The sequence below is a fragment of the Leopardus geoffroyi genome, chromosome D1 (genome assembly GCF_018350155.1).
Source record: "Leopardus geoffroyi isolate Oge1 chromosome D1, O.geoffroyi_Oge1_pat1.0, whole genome shotgun sequence".
NCBI lineage: Eukaryota > Metazoa > Chordata > Mammalia > Carnivora > Felidae > Leopardus > Leopardus geoffroyi.
Window position 1 is genome coordinate 66,658,247 of NC_059329.1, and position 19,697 is coordinate 66,677,943.

General features: G+C 36.6%; 1 protein-coding gene across 5 annotated transcripts in view; it reads right to left on the reverse strand.

The window, feature by feature from the left end:
• Positions 1 to 19,697, reverse strand: part of SBF2 (SET binding factor 2) — a 482,724-nt gene that overhangs the window by 68,614 nt on the left and 394,413 nt on the right. For all 5 annotated transcript variants that reach the window (XM_045484468.1, XM_045484467.1, XM_045484470.1 and 2 more), the window contains 5 exons: positions 17,086 to 17,256; positions 8,921 to 9,183; positions 6,340 to 6,512; positions 5,440 to 5,513; positions 3,794 to 3,989 (listed from right to left, as the gene is read on the reverse strand). In XM_045484468.1, coding sequence (XP_045340424.1) covers positions 3,794 to 3,989; positions 5,440 to 5,513; positions 6,340 to 6,512; positions 8,921 to 9,183; positions 17,086 to 17,256 — 877 coding nt within the window. The remainder of the gene's footprint in view (positions 1 to 3,793; positions 3,990 to 5,439; positions 5,514 to 6,339; positions 6,513 to 8,920; positions 9,184 to 17,085; positions 17,257 to 19,697) is intronic.

Genomic DNA, 19,697 nt, shown 5'->3' on the forward strand with positions numbered 1-19,697 from the left:
AAACCCTGCTAGAACTGATACATGAATTCAGCAAAGTCACAGGATATAAAGTCAGTGTACAGAAATCGGTCGCATTTTTATACACCAATAATGAAGCAACAGAAAGAGATATCAAGGAATTGGTCCCATTTACAATTGCACCAAGAACCATAAAATACCTAGGAGTAAGCCTAACCAAAGAGGTAAAAGATCTGTATGTTCAGAACTATAGAAAACTTAGGAAAGAAATTGAAAAGGACACAAGGAAATGGAAAAACATTACATCCTCATGGACTGGAAGAACAAATATTGTGAAAATGTCAATACTACTCAAAGCAATCTACACATTCAATGCAATCCCAATAAAAATAACACCAACATTCTTCACAGAGCTAGAACAAACAATTCTAAAATTGGCATGGAACCAGAAAAGACCCTCAATAGCCAAAGCAATCCCGAAAAAGAAAACCAAAGCTGGAGGCTCACAATCCTGGACTTTAGCCTGTACTACAAAGCTGTAATCATCAGGACAGTATGGTATTGGTACAAAAACAGATACATAGACCAATGGAATAGAATAGAGAACCCAGAAGTGGACCCACAAATGTATGGCCAACTAATCTTCGACAAAGCAGGAAAGAGTATCCAATGGAAAAAGGACAGTCTCTTTAGCAAATGGTGCTGGGAGAACGGGACAGCAACATGCAGAAGAATGAAACTGGACCACTTTCTTACACTATACACAAAAATAAATTCAAAATTGATGAAAGACCTAAATGTAAGACAGGAAACCATCGAAATCCTAGAGGAGAAAACAGGGAACAACGTCTTTCACCTTGGCTGCAGCAACTTCTTACTTGAGGCAAGGGAAACAAAAGCAAAAATTAACTATTGGGACCTCATCAAGATAAAAAGCTTCTGCACAGCAAAGGAAAGAATCAACAAAACTAAAAGGCAGTGAACAGAATGGGAGAAGATATTTGCAAATGACATATCTGATAAAGGGTTAGTATCAAAAATCTATAAATAACTTACCAAACTCAACACCCAAAAACAAATAATCTGGTGAAGAAATGGGCAGAAGACATGAATAGACACTTTTCCAAAGAAGGCATCCAGATGGCCAACAGACAGATGAAAAGATGCTCAACATTGGTCATCATCAGGGAAATACAAATCAAAACCACATCGAGATACTACTTCACATGATTAGAATGGCTAAAATGAACAACTCAGGAAACAACAGATATTGGTGAAGATGTGGAGAAATGGGAACCCTCTTACACTGTTGGTGGGAATGAAAACTGACACAGCTGCTCTGGAAAACAGTGTGGAGGTTCCTCATAAAATTAAAAACAGAATTACTCTGCAACCCAGCAATAGCAATACTAAGAATTTACCCAAAGGATACAGGAGTGCTGATTCTAAGGGGCACATCACTCTAATGTTTATAGCAGTGCTATCAGCAATAGACAAAGTATGGAAAGAGCCCAAATGTCCATTGACTGATGAATGGATAAATAAGATGTGGTATATACATACAATGGAATACTATTTAGCATAAATGAAAAAGAATGAAATCTTGCCATTTGTAACAACGTGGATGGAACTAGAGAGTATTACGAGTGAAGTAAGTCAGTCAGAGAAAGACAGATACCATGTTTTTACTCATATGTGGAATCTGAGAAACTTAACAGAAGACCATAGAGGAAAGGAAGGAAAAGTAAACTACAAACAGAGAGGGAGGCAAACCATAACAAGACTCTCAAATACAGAGAACTGAGGGTTAATGGGGGTTAGGGGGAAAGGGAAAATGGGTGATGGGCATTGAGGAGGGCATTTGTTGTGATAGCATTGGGTGTGGTATGTTAGTGATGAATCATGGGAATCTACTCCTGAAGCGAAGACTACTCTGTATGTTAGCTAACTTGACAATAAATTATTAAAAAAAAAAAAAAATTCTAGGTCAGTAGGATCACAAAGTGATGTATTTCCATTAAGGGATAATTTCATTTCTGATAACTTTGGAGCTTTTCCTAAAATGTAAGATTATTCATAATAAACTCTATAAGTGTGTAAAGAAAAAGAATTTAAGTTCTAGAATTTAGTTGTTTAATATGTAAGTTGTTTGTTTAATACATAGGTTGTTTACCTATGCTTATATAACATATTTAAAATTATCAGATTTCTGTGTGTCATTAAAGGAGATATTTTAAATTAGAAGTCTAAAAAGAGAAACAAAAGAGGCAAATAAGAAGGTTTCTCTGATAAAAATAATTTCCCTAAATTACAACATTAACCCAAAAATTGACAGGAAAAAACAAGAGAACAATATAAACTTTCACACTAAATATGTTTTCATATTTTCTTTCTTTAAAAGAAATAAATTAGAATAACTTAAGTGACCAAGTATCTCATATTTATATGTTCCAAATGTATGTTTGTGGCCATTGAGCTCACAACTTGTAGTACAAAAAAATACATAAGTACTGGATATTTAGTGTCTTTTAAAATTACATTTGCTTTCAAATACAAATATAATTTATGTATAGTAATATGACAGGAGAGGGCTGAAAAAAGTTGCTCATTTTCGCTTTTTCAAAATGAATATATACCTAAGGGTCCATTTTGTTTACTGAATTTTATGAATTTTTTGCTTATTATATGATAAACACTCTTTTATGAACAAGATAATAAACCATCGTGATTCTATCTAAGCAAGGAATTACACAATTGTGAGATTTCAAAGAAACCGCATTTTATACATCCAAATTCCACTAACAAAATGTACAGCACATATAGTACATATTCATTAAATGTTACTGAATGAATAATTTCAGATGAAGAAGGAACTTTAAGTGACCATTTATCTCTGGTTCTCAATCCTTACTATGCATCATAATCACTTCTGGGGTTTAAAAATGCACGGATGCCTGGGTCTCCCCATTCCTAAAATCCTATTTCGGGTATTAATTCAACTGTGTAAGGGTTGGGCACAATTTGATAGTTTTTTTTTTAGAACTTCCCAGATAATTCAAATATGTGGTCAAGGTGGAGGGAGAACCACTGAACTATCACCAATCAAGCCCAGTTCCCTACTTTTATAAAAGGGGACTTTTATAACTTTATAACTTAAGATATCAAGATTGGTCAACAGCAATCTAAATCTGAGCTTCTTATTTGGAGACCAACAGTTTTACCCGAAATCTTACATGCTTTCCCATCAACCACAGTAGTTTACATAGAGATTACAGTGATTTAAAAAAGATAATTCTGACTTGATAGGGCATGCTATTTCTTTCTAATAAGAAAGACTGCACACAGTAGTGGAAAAGAGAAGTAGAGGTTGAGGGAGTTTAGTGACAGAAGTTGTTTGCCAAGAGGGAAATGTAGTTCGTTCGTTTGTTATTCATCCCTGTGATGCTTAGCATATCCTTCCACAAAAGGGATCATGTGTCTGGAAGACACAATTAACTGTAGGACTCAGAAAAGTGGCACAAATCAGCAGGAGACATTGTGAACAGCTACATACTATGACTCTCCTTAAGTCACAATATGCTTCCTCATGAAATTATGATTGTTTCAGTCACTGAACCATTGATGTACTGTTTAGAAGATACCCTTGGTTCTTTAAATTAGACTCTACAATCCAAATTATCATTAGCTTTGACAGACAAAAGTATTCTAAAAATACTTGGTGACAAAAGGCTTACTTTGAATCTGAAATGATCTGCAAATTACTGCACACAAATGGAATCAAAACTCAAGTAGCACATGTATATCCATGTTCTGATGGCATTAATATGAGTCATACCAAGCTGATCATGGGGAGTCCCTCTGAACAGAATTCTGTATGTGGTGAGGAATAAGGCTCCTTCTGCTGGCAGTAGCTGAGGGCCTCCAAGAAGGCCTCCAGTGGCTTCTTCTCTTCCGTCAGGGTCTAGCAGGACTCGAAGACCTTCACAGACGATTTCTTCTCCTGGCAGTAGAGCAGGTCTAAGAATCTTGGGCTAACAACAGAGAAGGTATTTTAAACACAAATCTTGGGGGGTTTCCAACACTTAGACCAAAGTTATCTTTTCAGTCACAGATCTAAAAAACCTGAGACAGACTGCTTAGGTAGCCAAAAAGAGAAAATAGATTTGGGAAGAGGCAGAATTGATGTTTTTGCATCCAAATGTGAAAAGATTTTTTGCTAATTAACACTAAAATAATTGGAAATCACTAAAATGTTTAAAATATCTATTCAATGGAAAGTTTTGCAAGCATTAAAAAAAATAACATAGATCTATACATACTGGCATGGAAAGATATCAAGGATACATTATTAAATTAAAACAAGTTGCAAACCAGTATGTATGTTCCCTTTTCTGGAAAAAGAAAAAGTTGTGAGAAAATGAACCAAACTGTTAAAGGTGGTACTATCATGGTTAAGGGCGGAGGTGAGGTGGAGTTGGAAAAACCATGAAGGACTTTCACTTTGTAGAATGTGTATTTCTCTAATGCTTCAATTTTATACAAAGAACGTTGTTACTTCTGTAAATTTAAAAAACAAATACTTAGAAAAATAGATGCATCTTAAAAAGGAACTGCCCTTCTAGACCTTTACTGAAGATTAACACAATAAATGTCCAAATGATGAACATTTACACATCTTGGGAAATACACAATCACATGATACACTCCTCTGAAGATACCAGTGCTAGAAAAAAAAATCATCTCTCCTGGAGATCTAATATGCTTATTTTTTACTAAGCAATAAAAACTACATAAATCAGTACTATTCTTTTTGTTGGCTCTAGGAAACTCTGAGCTAAATGTAAAGCCAAAGTTATAATGATCACTGTGTCTCAGAGTTCTGATAGAATTACCTTTCTTGTCCATCCGGCTTCTGACTTTTCCTTTGAATTTATTTTTAATAGTTCTGTTATATAGGTAAGAGGGTCCTGACTGGTTTACAGACTGGTGCCAGACTAGCTGCAAAATAATCATCTGGGAGGCTTATTAAAGTATATATTCCCAGGCCAAGTCTCAGGGAACTCCAGTTTAGGAGGCTGAGGTGGGATTCTGGGCTCTCAATTTTTAATAGACTTCCCAGATGCTTGTGACGTATGCTTGTAATGTATACAGATTCAGGAACCTGGTATTTTTATGGTAACTCCCTTAAGTCCTTTTTTCTGGAAGTAGGCAGGGCATAAAATCTTGGCTTGGGCTTAGAAGTTCAAATGTTCATAATTTATGCCCTGCCTATAAAAACTGACTCAACAAGAGGCTATTATTGCTTCTTTGCTGAATCTCCTATTCTACTTCAGTATCTGTTTTATGAGGATCTACATGATAAAACTGGAGTTAATCTTGTAAAAGGTGAGGGGAAAGTATTTTCTGGGGCACACCAGCCTATTGTTGCTGTTTTTAAGAAGAGATGTTATACCCTGAAAACATGTAGTCTAGAATAATTACCTTCTGTATCGGTGGGAGTCTTCTACTCTCTCGATGTACTGTTTCTAGGGTCTCAATGTGCATAGCTACAATTCCTAGAATAAGTCAGAGTATTCAAAATGAAAGAGCACAAAATAAGCAGAATACAAATCCTGAATATTTTACAATTGAAAACTAATCACAGTTTGGTGGTTCTTCAAAAAGTTCAACACAGGTTTACCATATGATGCAGCAATTCCACTCCTAGGTATATACCGAAAAGATAAAAAATAAGGACTCAAACAGATACTTGTATGTGAATATTCATAGTAGCCAGAAGGCAAAAAAACCCAAATGTCCATCAACAGATGAATGGATAAACAAAATGTGGTATATCCACATGGTGGAGTATTACTCAGCCATAAAAAGGAATGACACTGTGATACCTGCTACAACATGCATGAACCTTGAAAATATTATGCTAAGTGAAAGAAGTCAGACAAAAAAGGACTAATATTATATGGTTTAACTTATATGCAATATTTAGAAAAGGCAAATTCACAGAGATATAGAGGTTACCAGGGACTATGGGGATGGAGAATAGGGAGTTACTGACTAATGGGTACAGAGTGTGATATGATTTGGGTGGTTAAAAAGTTTTGGTAACAGTGATGATGATTGCACAACACTGTGAAAGTAATTAATATCACTGAATTTTATACTTAAAATAGTTTAAAGTGCCATATTTTATGCTACATATATTTTACCACAATTTAGAAATGTTAAAAAATTTAATTAGAACATAAATAAATATTACTGCTAAACTACACTGAAGACAAATATTGTAGGTATTATGCCAAAAAAAAGTAAACCCCTAAAAACAATTCTCACCCAATTATCTCCAATATTCTGGCTCTCTAATTTAATCTGCAAACTGATTACCTGGTATCATGCAATGAAGGCTCTTGATATGATCCTGAGTAACTCCACTTTCTGTGCAAACCTTGTCAATAAATCGGGTAATGAATCGCACAACAGAATTGGCGATGTCATTATTCTCTGAATCTTCAAACCCACTTTCTGTATCATAGCTCTCAGCTACACTTCCTGCAATACTGAGAAAGTCAAGGAAAGAAATCATGGTCAGTACTCAAATGTAACAAATGACTAATCTATCACAGTCAATTTCCATAGCAATTTAAATTTGCTTTCATTATGATATTCTACTTGCCTGCATTCGAAAGCTACTGTCAGGCATTGTCCTTTGGACCCAGATTTGTTTTTATAACAAATACCTTCTGTCATTCTCCTAAAAGGGAACTCAGGAACCACAGAAACTAAAACAAAAATAGACTCTTTCATTTATTATCTGATACTTGAACCTTCTAAAAGAAAACCCATAAAAACAACAACAATAAAAAAAAACAGAAAAACAAAACAAAACAAAACAAAAACCCTGTTCTCTCTTAATTACTACATAGAGCCAGACAAAGTAATATGGCTATCTTTGGCCTCTGATAACTAGGGGACATGTTCTCTGGTGGACAAAGTAAAGGAATTTTTCCCAGAATATAGCATATTTTTCCAAATGGAAGAACCAAACTGACCTATGAACCATTCTCTTGACAATATTTATCTCTTTGAGTGAACCACAACCCTTTGTCACTGTGAAGCCATCGATCTTCTGCAGGTGATAAAATCATGCAACAGAAGGGAATAAATTTGAAATGGAGTAGATGTAAAAGCTCCATCCCTGTCTTGGCTGCTTATTCGGTTCCCACTATTCAACAGTTACTCCTGCCTCCATGCCTTCTTTTAGACTGCTAACCATGGAAAAGACTCATTTGCCTGTTCTAACCTACTCAGTTCTCTTTCCTCCAAATTCAACCACATTAGCTGAATCAGCTTTAAAGAAAAGCTAAACAGGGAATATGGCCTCACATCATACCAAAACATTAAAGAACCTGAGTGCCTTAGCCGCTCACTAGGCAGACTTTCAAGGAGCATGGTTATCTATAGTTTGAAGTGATGAAGGCCCAGGTTACATTGTTCACATAAAATAACTCTCTGCGGGAAGAAATAAGAGATCTGTGCAGCTGACTGCATGGTGCAAAAGACTGACTTCAAAACAACAAAAAGTAGACTAGCCTGGAAGACCAGAAGCTCTCAAGTGTTCTTGACAAAAATTAAGTATCTGGGATACGGGGATTGAGAAATTGGGGTCAGAGATGTGGGCTTGTGGATGAGTTTCTAAGAGAGTATGAAGAGCCTGGAAGAGGGATTGAAAATGGAAAGAGAAGAGAAGCTGCCTGAAAGAGTCTGAGAAGGATTTATGAGAGAAGAACTACCAGGATGTTAGAGCATCACTGAAGACCTAAAAGGTTAGAGTTTCACTACTGTTGGGTATGCAGTTCATTTATTCATTCATTTAATCACATGTTCAACCAAATATTTAGTGAGTGTCTACTATATGCAAAGAGCTGGGGGTACAGCAATGAATGAATCATACAATAAGCAAATATATGAAAATAAATCAGGTTGTAGAAAGTGTCATGAAAGAAAAAAAATGCAAGGTAGGAGAAAAAGTGATGGATATGCTACTAAGATAAGGAAGTCAGGAAGGCCTCTCTAAGTAGATGACATATGACCAGAGAATTAAATGAAGTGAGGGAGTGATTGTTGTGACTATTTCAGGGAGAGTATTTCAGACTGTAGGAACAAGTACAAAGATCCTGAGGCAGTATTATGCTTAGAGTGTCTGAGGATTAGCATTAGCAGGGAGACAGTTTTACTGGCAGAAGAATGATAGGAAATAAGGTCAGAGAAGTTGTCAGGGGCCAAATCCGGTTAGGCCTTGTAGCCCATGGATTTATTCTCTGTGATACTGGAAGTCATTGTAGGGTTGGGAGCAAGGCATGGTTGAGGACACGATTATAAACAAATGCAGTGCATACACTGAAAAAAGGAGGGCTGAGAAACAATCACTTTGGCAAGAAGTTGATTAGTAATTTTCCAGACTGCTTTCTGTAAATTGCTATGGCAGAAAGTAGCTGAAGGGCTTGATCTGTAGTGGGTGAGACATTTGAAATATCAGGTCACAAAAGAGAAGAGAATGTGGGAGATGGTTAAGAACAGTCAGATACGGGGTGTCTGGGTGGCTTGGTTGAACGTCTGACTCTTGATTTCAGCTTAGGTCATAGAATCTAGCCCCACGTGGGGCTCTGCACTCCATGTGGAACCTGCTTAAGATTCTCTCTCTCTTTCTCTCTCTCTCTCTCTCTCTCTCATTCCCACCCCCTTTCCCCTGCTCTCTCTCTCAAATTAAAAAAAAAAAAGAAGAATTAGATGAAGTGAAGATCTTTTAATATAGAAGAGTTGAAAAAAAAAAAAAAGAGTTGAGCAAGTCTGAAGGTAAGGAAAATGCTTAAATTTTTGAAACATGTACAGGAGTATTTGCCCAAAATGGTTTATATTGTCTGCTAAGACAAGAATAGAAAGGTCTCGTGTGTGCACATTTTGGTACCTGTTTGTGACAATGCTGTTGCTTCCACTCTCCCAGTCGCCTGGTGCTGATGTTCTTAGGAGCTTATTCTTACTTGTATCCAATGGAACCAGCAGGTTCACCATGAGGTTTGCAAAATGAATGGCCTGACTGAAGACAGTGCTTTCCTCACGTTGCACCAGCTCCTGCTGAGTTGATTTGCTCAGAGAAGGCCAAAGGCGTAGCTGCTCGGCTGCCAGGTCCATTGCTGTCTTTTCCTGATATTGGTCATCTGGAAGCTTATCCTAAAAAAACAATGCAAATCTGTGACATCACACAAGCTCAGAAAGCATTGAACATGTTTCAATAATCCATCTATTAAATAAATATCTATGTCTCCAAAAAAAAAACATATAAACAAAACGTAACAACAAAACAAATTCTAGCCTTTTTCTTCCAGTTCCAGCCAATCTTGAGTGGAACCATGTGATAAATTCAGGGAAGCAGCAGCAAAGCATGGATGGATACATTTTGCACTGCTAACATTTCATTGCATTTATTTATCTCTATGGCTCCACCTCTTTCAAGCTGCTAATTATAACAAATTGCTAATGCAAAATACCTATAAATGAATGAATGCACTCCAGCAGCATTTACTAATACAGTAAAACCTTGGATTGCCCGTAACTTGTTCTGCAAGTGTTCCACAAGGCAAGCAAACATTTCTAATAAATTTTAACTTGATAAAAGCAATGTCTTGCAATATGAGTAGTACATGATGCTGAATGTCACATGATCACAACTGAGCCAATGGTTCTTCTCTCTCTCTCTTGCTACGGGATTGTAGGTGATCGTCTCCCAAGCTCAGATGCTTGGTCTCAGGTAGGGGTGCTTGGAAGAAATCAGTGATTTTTCAGAATGTTGGAAGTGCCCACAACTGGCACTAGTGTACTTTTTGTCACTTCAAAGCACCTATGGACAGTTCTTTGCTTTTCCATACAAGCTTAGGAATGCTTTGCTTCATTCTAGGTCATTGGATAGATTCCTTGTTAAAGTTGCATGAAAAGAAAAAATTCCATGGAGCCAATAGATAGCAGTGATTCTGTTAGTGATAGTGAAAGTCATCCCGTACAATAACCCTTCCCTTCTTATCTCTCTCACACCAGCCACAAAGGTTTTCAAAGGTAAGTGCAGGTTAATTTATTTTTCTTTATATTTTGTATTTTATTATTTTATATTATATTACAGTATTATAATAACTTTTATATGAATATTTTTGGGTTGTAGAACAAATCATCTGTTTTTCCATTATTTCTTTGGGGGAAATTTGCTTTGATATACAAGTGCTTTGGAGTACAAGCATGCTTCCAGAATGAATTATGCTCTCAAACCAAGGTTTTACTGTACTCTGATGTGTTTCTTCTCTTCTGTTGCTGGGAGGAGACAGAATGACCAAAATCACAAAAAATAGGGCTAATTTCCTTGTAAATGTGGGAGTCAAATATTATTAGGACACAGGTATACAGGTGGTAATGAGACATTTTAGTTTTTATTAAGTTTTTAATTTTAATTTCAGTTTGATTAACATACAGTGTTATAGTAGTTTCAGGTGTACAATGTGGTGATTCAACAAGTACATAATACGACAAGCACTCAGTACTCATCATGATAAGTATGCTCTTTAACCCCATCACCTATTTCACCCATTCCCTCACACACCTCCCCTCTGGTAACCACCAGGTTGTTCTTCATAAAGAGTCTGTTTCTCAGTTTCTCTTTTCTTTTCCCCATGATCATTTGTTTCTTAAATTCCACATATTAGTGAAATCTTATGGTATTTGTCTTTAACTGGCTGACTTATTTTTTTTTTTAGCATTACACTCTTTTTTAATATTTATTTATTTTTGAGAAAGAGAGCAAGAAAGAGCGAGAGGGAGCACAAGCAGGTGAGGGGCAGAGAGACAGAGGGAAACACAGAATCTGAAGCAGGACCCAGGCTTTGAGCTGTCAGCACAGAACCCGATGTGGGGCTCAAACCCACAAACCATGAGATCGTGACCTGAGCCAAAGTTGGATACTTGACTGAGTCACCAAGGCACCCCTAGCATTACATTCTTTAGCTTTATCCATACAGTTGCAAATGGTAAGATTTTATTCCTCTATGACTGAATAATATTTCACTGTATACATATACCACATCTCCTTTACCTATTCAATCAATGGACACTTGGGCTGCTTTCATAACTTGGCTATTGTTGATAATTCGCTATAAACATCAGGGTGCATGTATCCCTTTGAATTAGTGTTTTTGTATTCTTTGGGTAAGTACCCAGTATCGTGACAGTGTGATTGCTGGATCGTAGGGTAGTTCTATTTTTAATTTTTTGAGGAACTTCCATACTGTTTTGCACCAGTGTGCATTCTAACCAACAGTGCACGAGTGTTTCCCCACATCCTTGCCAACACTTGCTGTTTCTTATGTTTTTGATTTTAGCCATTTTGGCAGGTATGAGGTGATATCTCATTGCAGTTTTGATTTATATTTCCCTGATGGTAAGTGATGATGAACATCTTTTCATGTGTCTTTTGGCATTTGTATGTCTTCTTTGGAGAAATGTCTGTTCATATCTTCTGCCCATTTACTAATAATTTGCTTTTGGGGTATTGAGGTTTAGAAGTTCATTATATGTTTTGGATAGTAACCCTTTATAGATCTGTCTTTTGAAAATATCTTCTCTCATTCTGTAGATTGCTTCTTAGTTTTGTTGACTGTTTTCTTCACTGTGCAAAAGCTTTTTATTTTGATGTAGTCCTGATAGTTTATTTTTGCTTTTGTTTCCCTTGCCTCCGGGAACCTTTCTAGAAAAAAATTGCTATGGCTGATGTCTGAGAAATTACTGCCTGTGCTTTCTTCTAGGATTTTTATAGTTTCAGGTCTCACATTTAGGGTTTTACTCAATTCTGAGTTTACTTTTGTGTATGGTGAAAGATAGTGGTCCAGTTTCACTCTTTTGCGTTGCTGTCCAGTTTTCTCAGCACCATTTGTTGAAGAGACTATTTTTTCCTATTGGATATTCTTTTTTCTTCTGTTGAAGATTAATTGACCATATAACTGTTGGTTTCTTTGTGGGTTTTTGATCTGTTCTATTGACCTATGTATCTATTTTTGTGCCAGGGCCATACTGTTTTGATTACTATGGCTTTGTAATATGACTTGAAGTCTGGAACTGTGATGCCTCCAGCTTTGCTTTCCTTTTTCAAGATTGCTTTGGCTATTTGGGGTGTTTTGTGGTTCCATTTAAATTATACGATTGTTTATTCTGGTCCTGTGAAAAATGCATAGCATTTAGTCTATTTACAATCAAAGTAATTATTGATAGATATGTGTTTACTGTCATTTTATTACTTACTTGTTTGGTTGTTTCTGAAGATTCTGATCCTTTCTTGTCTTTTTCCCTTTTGTGGTTTGCTGGTTTTCTTTACTGATATATTTGGATTTGTTTCTCTTTATTCTTTGAATATTTATTAGCAGTTTTGATTTGTGGTTACCATTAGCTTTGCATATAACCTCTTCTGCATACAACAGTCTATATTAAGTTGATGGTCATTTAAGGTTGAACTCATTCTTTACTCCTGGCCTCCCCATGTTTTAGGTATATGGTGTCATATTTTACATCCTTTTATTTTGTGATTTCCTTGAGTGGTTTTTTATAGAAATATTCATTTTAACTGCTTTTGTGATTCCTACTTTCCTACTATCACTTTTGGTCTCTCTTTTCCTCTCATGGAGAGGAATTTAGTATTTCTTGCAGGGCTGGTTTAGTAGTCATGAACTCCTTTAATTACTGTTTGTCTATCAATCTCTTTATTTCTCCTCCTACTTTGAATGTTAGCTTTGCTGGATAGAGTATTTGTGGATGCAAATTTTTCCCACTCAGCACTTTGAATATGTTATGCCACTCCTTTCTGGCTTGGGAAGTTTCTGCTAAAAAAAACCTGGTGATGGCTTTATGAAGTTTCCTTTGTATGTAACTGTCCTCTTTTGTCTTGTGTCTTTTAATATTTTTGCTTTATATCTATATTTTCCATTTTAATTACAAGATGTCTTGGTGTGGATATGCTTCTGTTAATTTTTTTTCAGGGTTCTCTATTCCTCCTGGATCTGGATGTTTCCTTCCCCAGATTAGGAAGTTTTCAGGTATCATTTCTTCAGGTAAACCCTGTGACCCTTTTCTCTCTCTTCTTCTTTTGGGACTCCTATAATATGGATTTTATTATGTTTGATGGAGTCACTGAGTTCCTTATTCTATTCTAATTTTCATGATTCTTTTTTCTCTCTTTTGTTGTTCTTGATTACTTTCCATTACTCTGTCTTCTAGGTCATTAATTCATTCCTTTGTTTCCTCCATCCTGCTGTTCATTCCATCAAGCATGTTTCTCATTTCCTTTATTGAGACTTTTATCTTTGCTATATTATTCCCTATCTCTGTGTTAATCGTCTCACTGATGTCCTCCACTCTTTTCTCAAATCTAGTGAGTATCCTTATGATCATTGCTTTAAATTCTCCACTAGGTATGTTACTTAAATCTGTGTCACTTAGATCTCCAGCTGTGGCCTTGTCCTGGTTTTTCATTTGGGACAAATTCCTCTGTCTTTTCATTTTGTCTAAGTCTCTGTGCCTGTTTCTGGTTGTTAGAAAAGTTAGTTGTCTCCTGTTTTTTTAGGATAATGGCTTTATGAAGTTCTGTAGTATCCTGCAATGTAGTGTCCCCTATTTTCCCAGGCCTGGTGCTTCCAGATACCTCCAGTGTGTGCTGTGTGTGGTCTGCTGTTGTGTCCTGGCTGCAGTGCATTGTAACTAGGTATGCTCTGGTCTGCTTGTGAAATGAGGCCTCTTGCTGCTGCCACCAGAACTGAGTCCTCACAAAACTTACAGATGGGGATGGTATTGGCAGGGGTTTGAGCTGGTCCTCTAGGGGAGGAGACCTACCAGGTTGGGGCTAAGAAGGCGGTTCCACTGAGTACAGGGGGTGGGGCTTGGAGTAAGAAAATTAGGTAGCTGCACTGGTTCCCACAGGTGGCTCTGTGTTTATGCTGAGGGCCAGGGAAGGGAAATGGCACCTGTCAGCTCCTTTGTTCCTGGAGGGGTCTCTGTGAATGCTGCCTCTGTGACATACTCTAAGATGAACAACTAACCTCCCCACTGTGTGTCCCAGGTTTTCTTCAGATTACTGTTTCTATGCAGTATGTCCTTGGGCTGTTTGGCCTGCTTTTTCTCCAAGAGCAGCCCCAGTGTCCTCTGGGCTCTCACTGAGCCAAGTCTACTGGCCTTAAAACTTCATGTTTTAAAGCTCTTCTGGTTGCAAGAATTCAAGAAATTTGGTCCCTCTCACTTTCTAAGCCAGTTCTATAGGGATTTGTTTTCCCCATGCACGCCTGGTATGCAAGTTTGTCTCTTACTCTTCTGTGCAACTGTAGCTCCCTCTACCTCAGTGGCCATGATCTGTTTCTCTTCCAAGCCACATCTTGCACTTCCTACCTTCTTCAATGTGCCTTCTTCTCTATCTTTAGTTGTGGAGTTTGTTTTGCCATCTTCAGATTGATTTCTGAGGTTTTTAGATGATTTGATAGTTATCTAGTTGTATTTGTGGGACAATGTGAATCTATGGTTCTCTCCCACCATCTTCTTAAAATCCTCTTTCTTTTTTCTTTTTGGTATGTCTGACAATGGGATTTTAAACAGGAGTTTCCTAGTAGGCTGAAAAGTTAAGTAGAGCTAGTATATCTAGTCTCACTTGTTTTTTAAAAAAATTTTTTTTAACATTTATTTATTTTTGAAAGACAGAGAGTGAGCAGGGGAGGGAGGGAGGGAGGGAGGGAGGGAGGGAGGGAGAGAGAGAGAGACAGAATCCAAAGCAGGCTCCAGGCTCCAAGCTATCAGCACAGAGCCTGATGTGGGGCTCAAACCCACAAACCGTGAAACCATGACTGGAGCCGAAGTCGGATGCTTAAACGACTGAGCCACTCAGGTGTCCCTAGTCTCACTTGTATATAATCTGTGTATCATAGAGAGACTTCTTTAGAAAAGAGGACAGAGAAGTAGTGACATGTGTTTGCTCTACAAATGCTTTTGAGATATACCTCTGTTACACTACATCTGCTTTTAAAAACTATCAAAAGCACCATGCCAGCCCAAATATTTCTGGACCATGACCTCAAACTAATTTGCATCTGCTATAGTTACCCCTTACCCAAGTACATTTGGTTTTTTGAAAGAAAAATCTGAGTTTTACATTAAATTAAGTAAACAATTCACACTCGCAGTGTAGAATAATAGTTTGGAATATGAGATGTCAGCTATTTTTTAGTAATGTTTCTGTTCTTATCATACTCAAGAATAGACAAATAATGTTTAAAATTACATGAGATATATAAATATTTGAATACTACTATGTAATTCCTGTTAGGTATCTAAATTCATTTATCTCACATAATACAAGGTCAATTTAAAATATGGGGTGATATAAGAAACAACAAGTGTTGGCGAGGATGCAAGGAAAAAGCAACCCTTGTGCACTATTGGTGGGAATGGAAACTAGTGCAGCCACTGTGGAAAACAGAATGAAGGTTCTTCAAAAAATTTAAAATAGAGCTAATTTCCTTGTAAATGTGGGAGTCAAATATTATTAGGACACAGGTATACAGGTGGTAATGATCCAGTAATTCCACTACTGGGTATTCACCTAAAGAATAGGAAAACACTAATTTGAAAAGATACATGCATTGATATGTTGGCATTATTTATAATGCCAAATTAGGAAGCAACCCAAGTGTCCACTGACAGATGAAGAAAGATGTGGTGTGTGTGTGTGTGTGTGTGTGTGTGTGTGTGTGTGTGTATGTATATATATATATATATATATATATATATATATATATATCATTCAACCATAAAAAAGAATGAAATCTTGCCATTTGCAACAACATGGATGTATCTAGAGGGTATAAATGCTAAGTGAAATGAGTCAGTCAGAGAAAGACAAATACCATATGATTTCACTTATATGTGTAATTTAAGAAACAAAACAAATGAACAAAGAAAAAAAGAGACAAAAAAAATAGGCTTTAACTATAGAGAACAATGTGGTGGTTCCAGAGGAAAGGTGAGTGGGGGAATGGGTGAAATAGGTGAAGGAGATTAAGAGTACACTTAATGTGATGAACACTGAGTAATGTATATAGAATTACTGAATCACTATATTGTACACCTGAAAATAATGTAACAATGTATGTTAATTACACTGAAATTTAAAAAAAATGAAGTAAAATGGAGGGTGATGGGAAGGATCATCAGTAATGTATTAGCCCCGCATGTAGAATTAAAAATTACTCTTAATAAAAAAAAAATTAAAAAATTACTCTTAAAGTGAATCAACATTGACAATCAGCCTTTAATCCTGGTTTAAGTTCAATTAATAAGGTTGGTAATTTCTAACATTTATTATTTACTATGTGTCAGGCACTTTTGAGTGCCCTTTACTTGTATTATACATCAAAGTCTTACAAAAATTCTGTCTACTCATTTTACCAATGTGGAAATAAGGCACAGAGAAGTAAAGTGATTGCCTAAGACCGGACACTTAGTGAATGACACTTTAAAATTTCAGAAAATTTAAACTCCTTTTTCAAATTAAAAACAATTTTCTTGTTTTAAAATATTCTGATATTTTTCTGAAGTATAATTGATGCTGATAAAATATGTAGAAACATATAGAATATTCCTAAAAGGAGAACTAGACTTATTGCTGACATACTTTTGAGAAGAACTATTGAATTTTACATTTATTTTAGAGTCATTTAACTTTAATTTGACATTTCTTCAAAAAGTTAATTGCACAAAGACATCTGCCCAGGTATTTTCATTTTCTTTTTTCTGTTCAACTTCCTATAATTGTTTCAAAAGGATTCTTATTTATTAAAATATAATAAAACAATTCTAATGCTAAAGAACTATATTAAGAAGTTATTATGGAAAAATGTAATATCAGAAATCCACACAGTAAAGACGGTCACGACAGGATTCCCTAAAATGAAACTTAAATGCACTGGTAGAAAGTGCTTGGGTTTCCTTTTGCCCTGGGAATATCTGAATAAGCTTTCCTTGAAGCCAGATCCCAGTCCCACACCAGCACCTTTCTTCTCTTACCTTTTGCTTCAGATATGGGGCATGATTGTCTTCCTTGGCTGAGAGATACAGAGAGCGAACCTGTTCCTGCACTGCACTGTAGAAGGTTGTCTCCCAAAATTGCTGATTCGTCCAAATGGGGTGGTCCTGCACACAGGTGTAAGCAAACTGGCTGACTCCAGGGGCCAGTTTCTGTGAGAACACACAATACATATCATCACAGGGCTGACCAAGTCATGAAGGTTCAGAAAATTACAGGGGTCATGGTTGATCATAGATGTTATCAAAGTGTTTACCTAAACAATACCTTATGGCAGTACAAGCTTAGCAATCAGCAACCTATTCATTTTTCTCCTTTCTTTTTTTAAACATATTAATTTTATAGCTGGCAACTTTGGGCTTCCTATGAAATCCTTCAGGGTCTCAGTCACTTCACAGACATTTTAGCATCAGCTAGAAATCGAAGTTATTATATGAATTAGAGAATGTATGAAAAGTACCTGGCACTTTGGAGTTGGTAGCTCTTATTACAATTAGGATATGTAAATGAAATCCATCGTAATCTAAACAAAGCTTCAGATAATTGAAATTTTTTTCTACTTGGTTTTAGAGTACATTTTGCTGGGGGGGGGGGGGAGGCACTAATTAAAATGTGAGTGAACCCGCAGTGTGGCCTTACACACAGAATGAGGGCGTGTCATGCGTTTGGGACTCAGGAAGAATTACACCCTCCCTACTGGTCACTCTAGCCCATTACCTCCCCACCAAGACTGCTGCCTGCCTCACATACTCCCTAGCAGAATGTCCTGCACTTCAATGGCATTTTCTGGTAACCAAGACTGGTCAAGGGAAGGTAATCTCAAACCAAACCTTCCTTTCCAGGACTTCCTGCTGGGCTTCAAAGTAAGAGTAAACCTTACTCTGTGATTTACAATAGAAGGAAGGAAAACTAACTCTGCAGGCACTTGAGGCACTTCATAAATATTTACATATCTCACTTAATACTAAATATAAGATGCACCTTATTATTGCCAATTTCAGGAAGAGGAAACAGAAGTTCAGGGAGGTTTAAGTGATTGCCTAAAGCCAAATAACAAATTACATAAGTAGTAAAAACGATTTTCAAGCCCAAAGTTTGTTTGGTTCCAAAGCCCCTGCTCTTTTTTGTATACCAAACTGTCTTGCAAAAAACATCATAAAAGAAGTTAAGTACTAATTAGCATTGCTGTTTTTTTCCTGTACTTCAGGGTTTTGTTTCCCAAAGTAATATTCTGCCTTGAAGGATCTGATATGATTTTAATTAACATTGTATTTTTACTTTCACATGTGATTCATATTGTCAGTTCCAGTTAATGATTTAAATAATCTTTCCATAGCTACTGGCTTTCATCTCTAAAGGTAAAAGATATTTCAAAAATTTTTTAATCGATAATTTCTCAGCAAACAGCAGGTAATGTTCTCAATAGACAATTTTTGTTCATTTTATTTTTTGGAATTGAGTTCATCTGTTTTCAATGAGTAGGACTAAGGTTTCTGATAAGGTTTTTAAAGCAATTTAATAAGATTACTTCTCTTCTTTTGGAATGTTGGACACTGAAGATTACTATTAAGGTTATATATATAAGAGTTATGTAGCAAAAGTTGGTTCATTTCTTAGGGATGTATAACAGATGAATAAGATACCTGGTAAAAATGATATTCTAATACATGCTAATTTCCTTCTTGGTCTAGAGCAGACTAAACCTAGAACTGGAATAGGCACCATGCATATCACGAAATGTAACAGTACCTATTTAGTTGGAAGCGGGATGGCTGTGATTTTGCCTATGAGAGTCTATGTATGTCTGTATCACATGTGTTAAGTCCCTTTCAAGCTAGGACTATGTACTGCTGCTGAGATGATTGACTATAACTCCCAATCAGGTGACTATAAGTTGAGATTGGCTGTAAAACAAAAATCAAGAGTTCTCCAAAGGGAAGCTGCATGAGGATCACTGTTGATCTTCATAATGCCTATATACTCCTTTAAAACACAGTTACCATCTACCATTGGGGAATCATGGGCAAAATGTATGTGGTTCTGCAAGTACGTAACCAGAAGTCACAGACAATGTGAATCCCACGTTCCTCCTATACTCTGCTTATAGATACTTGGGATGTACGTTGCACTTTTTTTTTTTTTTTTGCTCTGCAGCACTCTAAGGACTAATAATGATCTCAGTAGCAGTGCACAGACCTATTTTGAAAGGGATTTTAGGGGTGCCTGGGTGGCTCAGTCAGTTAAGGGCTTGACTTTAGCTCAGGTCATGATCTCATGGTTTGTGAGTTCAAGCCCCTTGTCAGGCTCTGTGCTGACAGCTCAGAACCTGGAGCCTGCTTCGGATTCTGTGTCTCCCTCTCTCTCTGCCCCTCCCCCGCTCACGCTCTGCCTCTGTCTCAAAAATAAATAAACATTAAAAAAAAAAAGAAAGAGATTTTAAAGGCATGAAATTCAAACAAGATAAAAGCATAATTCTCAGTTGCCTTTCCTGTAAGTATAGTCAGAAGCAGCACCATTTCTTACAAATGCAAGGTAATAAACAGCAGCTCTTAAAATTTTTAAATTTTAGAGTTCTGAAATTAATATAGATGAG